The sequence below is a fragment of the Cebus imitator genome, unplaced genomic scaffold (assembly GCF_001604975.1).
Source record: "Cebus imitator isolate Cc_AM_T3 unplaced genomic scaffold, Cebus_imitator-1.0 Scaffold17, whole genome shotgun sequence".
Classification (NCBI taxonomy): Eukaryota; Metazoa; Chordata; class Mammalia; order Primates; family Cebidae; genus Cebus; species Cebus imitator.
In genome coordinates this window covers 133,359-142,936 of record NW_016107332.1, presented here as the reverse complement: position 1 = coordinate 142,936, position 9,578 = coordinate 133,359, and the positions used below count along the sequence as shown (strand labels likewise).

Here is a 9,578-nt window from a genome sequence, read left to right as displayed (position 1 = left end):
AAGACTCTGTCTCAAAAAAAAAAAAAAAAAAAAAAAGCCCTGGATCAGATGGATTCGCAGGTGAATTCTTTCAGATGTACAAGAAGAACTAGTATGAATTCTACTAAGACTATTTCAAAAAACTGAGGAAGAGGAATTCCTTCCTTATGTATCCTATAAAGCCAGTATCAGCCTGATACCAAAAACTGTCCCAGGAAAAAAGAAAACTGTAGGCCAATATCTCTGAGGAATAGACACAAAAATCCTCAACAAAATACTAGCAAATCAAATACAGTGGCACATCAAAAAGCAATACACCACAGTCACCTTTTGGCTCTCTGAGCAGCACCATGGCGGTTGGCAAGAACAAGCGCCTTATGAAAGGTGGCAAAAAGGGAGCCAAGAAGAAAGTGGTTGATCCATTTTCTAAGAAAGATTGGTATGATGTGAAAGCACCTACTATGTTCAATTATAAGAAATACTGGAAAAACGCTAGTCACTAGGACCCAAGGAACCAAAATTGCATCTGATGGCCTCAAGGGTCGAGTGTTTGAAGTTAGTCTCGCTGATTTGTAGAATGATGAAGTCACATTTAGGAAATTCAAGCGGATTACTGAAGATGTTCAAGGCAAAAACTGCCTGACTAACTTCCATGGCATGGATCTTACCCGTGACAAAATGTGTTCCATGGTCAAAAAATGGCAGACAATGATTGATGCTCATGTTGATGTCAAGACTACCGATGGTTACTTGCTTCATCTGTTCTGTGTTGGTTTTACTAAAAAACGCAATAATCAGATAAGGAAGACCTCTTATGCTCAGCACCAACAGGTCCGCTAAATCCGGAAGAAGATGATGGAAATCACGACCTGAGAGGTGCAGACAAATGGCTTGAAAGAAGTGGTCAATAAATTGATTCCAGACAGCATTGGAAAAGACATAGAAAAGGCGTGCCAATCTATTTATCCTCTCCATGATGTCTTCATTAGAAAAGTAAAAATGCTGAAGAAGCCCAGGTTTGAACTGGGAACACTCATGGAACTTCATGGTGAAGACAGTAGTTCTGGAAAAGCCACTGGGGTTGAGACAGGTGCTAAAGTTGAACGAGCTGATGGATATGAACCACCAGTCCAAGAAACTGTTTAAAGTTCAGACTTATAATAGTGGCAAATAAAAAGTCTTATTTGTGGGGTGGGGGGGGGGAAGCAATACACCACAATCAAGTAGGCTTTATTCCTGGGATGCAAGGCTGTTTCAACATATGCAAATCAATAAATGTGATTCACTATATAAATAGAAGACCAAAAATTATATAATCATCTCAACAGATATAGAAAAAGCTTCAAATAAAATCTACATCCCTTCATGATAAAACCCTCAATAGACTAGGGATCAAAGGAACAGGCCTCAATATAATAAGAAGTCATCTATGACAAACACACAGCCAACATAATACCTAATGGGCTAAAGCTGGAACCACTCCCCTTGAAAACTGGAATTACTCCTATTTAACATAGAGCTGGAAATCCTAGACAGAGCAATCAGGCAAGAGAAAGAAAGAAAAGGCATCCAAATAGGAAAAGAAGAAGTCAAATTATCTCTTCACTGATTTATGATTCTGTACTTAAAAAACCCTAAAGACTCTGCCAAAAGACTCCCAGAACTGATAAATGACTTTAGTAAAGTTTCTGGATACAAAATCAATGTGCAAAAATCAGTAGCATTTCTATACACCAAAGTTCAAGCTGAAAGTCAAATCAAGAACACAATCCCATTTATAATAGCCACACAAAAAATGAACTATCTAGAAATACAGCTAATGAAGGAGGTGAAAGATCTCTACAAGAACTACAGAACACTGCTGAAAGAAATCACAGAGGATACAAACACATGTAAAAACACTGTACACTCATGGATTGGAAGAATTAACATTGTTAAAATTGCCTTACTGCCCAGGTAATCTACAGAGTTAACACTATCAAACTACCAACATCATTAATCACAGAATTAGAAAAAAAATTCTAAAATGCATATGGAATGAGAAAAGAGTCCAAATAGGCAAAATAATTCTAAGCAAAAAGAACATAACTGGAGGCATCATACTAACCAACTTCAAACTATCCTACAAGGCTAGAATAACCAAAACAGAATGGTACGGGTACAAAAAGAGACACATAGACAAATGGAACAAGATAAAGAACCCAGAAATAAAGCTGCACACCTACAACCATCTGATCTGCAACAAGTCAACAATAGCAAGCAATGGGGAAAAAAACTCCATTCAATAGATGGTGCTGGAATAACTGGCTAGCCATATGCAGAAGAGTAAAACAGGACCCCGATATTTCAGCATATACAAAAGTTAATTCAAGCTGGATTAAAGAATTGAATATAAGTTACGCGTATGTTGAACCAGCCTTGCATCTCTGGGATGAAGCCTACTTGATCATGATGGATAAGCTTTTTGATGTGCTGTTGCATTCCGTTTGCCAGTATTTTACTGAAGATTTTTGCATCAATGCTCATCACGGATATTGGTCTGAAATTTTCGTTTTTAGTTATGTCTCTGCCAGGTTTTCATATCAGGATGATGTTCGTCTCATAAAATGAGTGAGGGAGGATTTCCTCTTTTTGTATTGTTTGGAATAGTTTCAGAAGGAATGGTACCACCTCCTCTTTGTACATTCTAGTAGAATTAGCTGTGAACACATCTAGACCTGAACTTTTTTTGGTTGGTAGGCTATTAATTGCTGCCTCAACTTCAGACCCTGTTAATAGTCTATTCAGGGATTCATCTTCCTGGTTTAGCCTTGGGAGGATCTGAGTGTAGAGGAATTTATCCATTTCTTCTAGATTTTCTAGAACAGAGGCCTCAGAAGTAATGCCACACATCTACAACCATCTGATTTTTGACAAATCTCGCAAAAACAAGCAATGGGGAAAGCATTCCCTGTTTAAATGGTGTTGGGAAAACTGGCAAACCATGTGCAGAAAGCTGAAACTGGGCCCCTTCCTTACAGCTTATATAAAAATTAACTCAGATTGATTAAAGATTTAAACATAAGACCTGACACCATAAAAACCCTAGAAGAAAACCTGGCAATACCATTCAGGACATAGGTATAGGCAAGGACTTCATGACTAAAACACCAAAAGCATTGGCAACAAAAGCCAAAATAGACAAATGGGATCTAATTAAAGTTAAGAGCTTCTGCACAGCAAAATAAACTAACAGGAGAGTGAACTGGCAACCGACAGAATGGGAAAAAATTTTTTGCAATCTACCCGTCTGACAAAGGGCTAATATTCAGAATCTACAAAGAACTAAAACAAATTTACAAGAAAAAAACAACTCCCTCAAAAAGTGGGTGAAGGATATGGATAGACACTTTCCAAAAGAAGACATTTATGTGGCCAACAGACATACGAAAAACTGCTCATCATTACTGGTCATTAGAGAAATGCAAATCAAAACCAAATTGAGATACCCCCTCACGCCAGTTAGAATGGCGATCATTAAGAAATTAGGACACAGATGGTGGAGAGGATGTGGTGAAATAAGAATGCTTTTACACTGTTGGTGGGAGTGTAAATTGGTTCAACCATTGTGGAAGACAGTATGGTGATTCCTCAAGGATCTAGAACTAGAAATACCATTTGACCCAGCAATCCCATTACTATATATATACCCAAAGGATTATAAATCGATCTATTATAAAGACACATGTACACATATGCTCAATGTGGTACTGTTTACAATAGCAAAGACATGGAATCAACCCAAATGCCCATCAAAGATACACTGGATAAAGAAAATGTGGCACATATACACCATGAAATACTATGCAATCATAAAAAGAATGAGTTCATGGCCTTTGCAGGGACATCGATGAATCTGGAAACCATCATTCTCAACTAAGTGACACAAGAACAAAAATCAAACACTGCATGTTCTCACTCATAAGTGGGCGTTGAGCAATGAGAACACATGGACACAGGGAGGGGAACATCACACATTGGGGTCTGTTGGGGGGTGAGGGGGCCAAGGGAGGGATAGCAAGGGGTGGGGGGATTGGGGAGAGATAACATTAGGAGAAATACTAATGTAGGTGATGAGAGGATGGATGCAGCAAACCACCATGGCATGAGAAAAAAAAAAAAAAAAGAATTAAATGTAAGACTTAAGATTGTAAAAATCCTAAAAGAAAAGCTAGGAAATACCCTTCTCAATATCACTCTTGACAAAAATTATATGAAATACCCTTCTCAATATCACCGTTGGCAAAGAATTTATGACTGAGTCTCTAAGAGCAATTGCAACAAAAACAAAAGTTGACAAGTGGGAGCTGATTAAACTAAAGAGCTTCTGTACAACAAAAGAAACTAACAGTAGAATAAACAGACAACCTAAGGAATGGGAAAAAATATTAGAAAACTATGCATCCAACAAAGTTCTCATATCCAGAATCCATAAGGAACTTAATTCAACAAGCAAAAAACAAATAACTCCATTAAAACATTGGCAAAGAACATGAACAGATACTTCTCAACAGAAGACATATATGCCGCCAACAAATATCAAAAATGCTCAACATCGCTAACCACCACAGAAATGCAAATCAAAACCACAATGAGAAACCAACTCATATCCATCAGAATGGCTATTATTAAGACAAAAAAATAACAGATGTTGGCGAGGTGGAAGACAAGAGAGAATGCAAATTAGTTCAGCCACTGTGGAAAGCAGTTTGGAATTTCTCAAAGAACTTAAAACAGAACTACCATTTGACCCTGCAATCCCATTACTGGGTATATACTCAAAGAAAAATAGATCTTTCTACAAAAAAGACAAATACACTCATATGTTCACTGCAGCACTATTCACATTAGCAAAGACATCGAATCAACTCAGGTATCCATCAACAGTGGACTGGATAAAAAAAAATGTGGTACATATATACTATGGAATACTATGCAGCCTTAAAAAAGAAGAAAATTATATCCTTTGCAGCAACATGGATGCAGCTGGAAGCCATTATCATAAGTAACTCAATAGAAGAACAGAAAATCAAATACAGCATGTTCTCACTTAATAGTGAGAGCTAAACCTAAATATTGAGTATACATGGACAGGAAGATGGAAACAAAAGACACTGAGTACTACTAGAAGGGAGGCTGGGAGTGGGGTAAGGGTAGGGTAAGGGTTGAAAAACTACCTATTAGGTACTATGCTCACTACATGGGTGATGGCATCATTCCTACACTAAATCTGAAGGAAATACAATTTGTCAATATAAGAAACCTGCATATGTATCCCTTGAGCCTAAAAGTTGAAAAAAAAAAAAAAAAAAAAAGAAAACTTAAATTTTGTTGCACTATTAAAAAATAATTCACTCACACACACAAAAAAATCCTCAGTCATTTAACTTTTGAACTAATTCTATTTGTTATCCTCATTTATTTCTGCTTTTCCAATTACTCTAGTCAAATAGATATCCTTTAAATGAAGTTTTTTAATTTCTGTTTTTCTTCTTATCAGGTCCTTCCACTTACATGAAATAAATACTTATTCCATATCTGCCAAGAATCCTTTCTCTTCTGCTTCAAAGACCTATTTGAAGAAACTTTCTCATACATTATGAAGCTTCATTTGTATCAGGAGTATTATTACTAGAGAAAACAGGCAATACAAAATGAAACTTCCTTTTAGATTATTAAAATTATTACATTTTAACTTAGATATTTTCTTTGTATACTGAAGTTGAGTAAAAACATGTGCAAGTATATTATTAGATGGAATTTATAATTTTAAATCTAAACTTTTCATCTCTTTCTGTGCTGCAGCATGAGACAATCTATAGCATAACTGATTTTGCATCACATTAATCTGTTCTCTATCCATGTCATACTTTTCTGCTATGCTGGTATTAATATTATTGCTTTAGTTAGGACATTATTGCTCTCCATGGGGCTCTGTCAGTCTGTTCTCATGCTGCTAATAAAGATATTCCCAAGGTTGGGTCATTTCTAAAGCAAAGCGGTTTAATTGGCTCAAAGTTCTACCTGACTGGGGAGGTCTCACAATCATAGCAGAAGGTTACTGCCATGGCAGTAGTTACTGCCAAGGCAGAAGAGGAGCAAAGGCACACCTTACATGGCAGCAAGGAAGAGAGTGTGTGAAGTGGAGCTGCCCTTTTATAAAACCATCAGATCTCATGAGACTTACTCACGTCATGAGAACAGCACAAGAAAAACCTTCCCCCAGGATTTAATGACCACCTACCAGGTACCTCCCATGACACATGAGAATTGTGGGAGCTATAATTCAAGATAAGATTTGGCTGGGGACACAACCAAACCATATCATTCCACCCCGGGCCCTTTCCAAATCTCATGTCCTCACATTTCAAAACCAATCATGCCTTCCCAACAGTCCCCCAGAGTCTCAACTCATTTCAGCATCAACTGAAAGTCCACAGTCCAACATCTCATCTGAGACAAGGCAAGTCCCTTCTGCCTATGAGCCTATAAAATCAAAAGCAAGTTAGTTACTTCCCAGATACAATGGAGGTACAGACATTGGGTAAATACATCATTCCAAACGGGAGAAACTGGCCAAAATGAAGGAGCTACAGACCCCATGCAAGTCTGAAATCCAGTAGGGTAGTCACTAAACCTCAAAGTTCCAAAATGATCTCCTTTGACTCCAAGTCTCACATGCAGGTCACGCTGATGCAAGAGGTGGGCTCCCAAGGCCTTGTGCAGCTCCGTCCCTGTGGCTTTGTAGGGTATAGCCATCATCCCAGCTGCTTTCACAGGCTGGAGCGTCTGAGGCTTTTCCAGGCACACAGCGGAAGCTGTTGGTGGATCTATGATTCTAGGGTCTGGAGGGCAGTGGCCCTCTTTTCACAGCTCTCATAGGCAGTGCCCCAGTGGGGATTCCGTGTGGGAGGTCCCATCCCACATTTCTCTTCTGCACTGCCCTAGTAGAGGTTCTCCATGACAGCCCTGCTCCTGAAGTAAATTTCTGCCTGGACATACAGGGGTTTCCATACATCTTCTGAAATCTAGTTGGAGGTTCCCAAACCTCAATTCTTGATTTACGTGCATCTACAGGCTCAATACCATGTGGACGATGCCAAGGTTTAGAGCTTGCACCCTCTGAAGCAAGGGACTGAGCTGTACTTCAGCCCTTTTTAGCCATGGCTGGAGCAGCTGGGAAGCAGGGCACCAAGTCTCTAAGCTGCACACAGCATGGGGGCCCTAGGCCCAGCCCAGGAAACCATTTTTTCCTCCTAGATCTCAGGTCCTGTGCTGGGAAGGGCTGCTGTAAAGGTCTCTGACATTCCCTGGAGACATTTTCCCCATTGTCTTGGCAAATAATATTTGGCTCCTTGTTGCTTATATAAATTTCTGCAGCTGACAGAAATGGGTTTTTCTTTTCTACTGCATTGTCTGCAAACTTTTCAAACTTTTATGTTCTGCTTCCCTTTTAAACCTATGTTCCAATTCCAATCCATGTCTTTGTGAATGAATAAAACGGAATGCTTTTTAAGAGCACCTAAGTCATCTCTTAAATGCTTTGCTGCTTAGCAATTTCTTCTGCCAGATACCCCAAATCATCTCTCTCAAGTTCAAAGTTCCACAGATCTCTAGGGAGGGGGCAAAATGCCGTCAGTCTCTTTGATAAAGCATAGCAAGGATCACCTTTGCTTCAGTTCCAACAAGTTCCTCATCACTGAGACTACCTCAGCCTGGACTTTATTGTCCATATCACTATCAACATTTTGGTCAAAGCCATTCAACAAGTCTCTAGAAAGTTCCAAGCTTTCCCACATTTTCCTGTCTTCCAAGTCCTCCAAGTATCCAGGAAGTCCCAAACTATCCCACATTTTCCTATCTTCTTCTGAGTCCTCCAAATTGTTCCAACCTCTGCCTGTTATCCAGTTTCAAAGTCGATTTCATACTTTCAGGTACCTTTATAGCAGCACCCCAGTACCAATTTACTGTATTAGTCCATTCTCATGCTGTTAATAAAGATATATCCAAGACTGGGTAATTTATAAAGAAAAGAGGTTTAATGGACTCACAGTTCCGCATGGCTGGAGAGGCCTCACAATCACGGCAAAAAACGAAGGAGGAGCAAAGGCATGTATTATATAGCAGAAGGGAAGAAAGTGTGTGTAGTGTAACTGCCCTTTTACAAAATCATCAGATTTCATGAGGCTTATTCACTATTATGAGAACAGCACAGGTAAAACCTGCCCCCAGATTCAGTAACCTCCCACCAGGTCCCTCCCATGATATGTGGGGATTATTGGAGCCACAATTCAAGATGAGATTTCAGTGGAGACATAGTCAAACCATATCAGGTGTTTTAAACAACTTGTACATTCATGGGGAGGAGAATGGTTATAAGGTTTACTCAATGTGTCATCTTGAGCCAATCTTGAAAAACTCAATAATGTTCAATAACGGTCATTTAATGTAAGACTTTGATTCTTATACTGATTTTAATCTTTAAACATTACAAACATCACTTTGAGAACTGATTGCAAAACTATTAAATAATTACTAATAAATACGAATACCTACCTGGGAAAGCTGCAAAAGTAATTCTGTCTCCAGGAACAGACCCATTTGGAGGTGCCAAGATTTCAACTTTCTCTGGTGAACTAGCACACATGACCATTGCTTGAGACAATACTCCCCTCATCTTTGCAGGTTTCAGATTACAAAGTAAAACCACCATCCGATTTTGCATCTGTATAAAATATCAACTGGTAAGTAAAGATGTACACAGATTAAGCCTAATCATATCCAGACTACATTAAGCTACACTTAATATGCTAAGTATCAAATGTTCTACTTTTGTGGATGTACCTTTGTCTCTGTGTGCCTAAAGTCTCTTATTGTTGTTATGAAGCTTTACATAAACATGAAAAAAAAATTCCTCCAAATCGATAATGCATTATGGTTAAAAGAGCAGAGGAACTTCAGTGAAAAATGTACTGAATAAATGAGTGAAACAGATTTGGTTTTGAATTTCAGCTGCCATTCACTAGCAATGAGAATGCATAAATTTGACATTCCTGTTCGCTCAGAAAATAAGAGAAATCATACTGAAAAGTTGTCATAAGGATTAAATCATAATATGCATATAAAGCATTTAGCCTAGCATTAGAATTAAAATAAATGCACACATTCACACATGTGCATTTTTTTTCCCCTATACATTTGTTCATTTACAGAGCTATGCTAGATCTATTTTTTAATTAAAAAAAAATTGGCTGGGTGTGGTGACTCACACATATAATCCCAGCTCCTTTGGAAACTCAGGCAGGCAGACTGCTTGAGCCCAGCAGTTCGAGACCAGCCTGGGCAATATGGCAAAACCCAGTCTCTACAAAAAGTACAAAAATTAGCTGGGCATGGTGGCATGCACCTGTAGTCCCAGCTACTTGGGAGGCTAAGGTGGAAGGATCACTTGAGCCTGGAGTCTGCAATAAGCCTGGATTATGACACTTAACTCCAGCTTGGGCAACAGAGAAAAGACCCTGTCTCAAAAAAAACAATAACTCCCTGTGACCTTAGGCAAA

General features: G+C 38.7%; 1 protein-coding gene and 1 pseudogene across 7 annotated transcripts in view; one reads left to right on the top strand and one right to left on the bottom strand.

Moving 5' to 3' along the window:
• AIMP1 (aminoacyl tRNA synthetase complex interacting multifunctional protein 1) overlaps positions 1-9,578 on the bottom strand; it is a 37,108-nt gene that overhangs the window by 8,139 nt on the left and 19,391 nt on the right. For 6 of the 7 annotated variants that reach the window (XM_037731638.1, XM_017508899.2, XM_017508918.2 and 3 more), the window contains one exon: positions 8,575-8,743. In XM_037731638.1, coding sequence (XP_037587566.1) covers positions 8,575-8,743 — 169 coding nt within the window. Of the gene's footprint in view, positions 1-5,562; positions 5,647-8,574; positions 8,744-9,578 lie in introns of those variants that run through there. The other variant, XM_017508927.2, reaches the window with a different exon arrangement.
• LOC108289474 lies at positions 49-1,189 on the top strand (annotated as a pseudogene).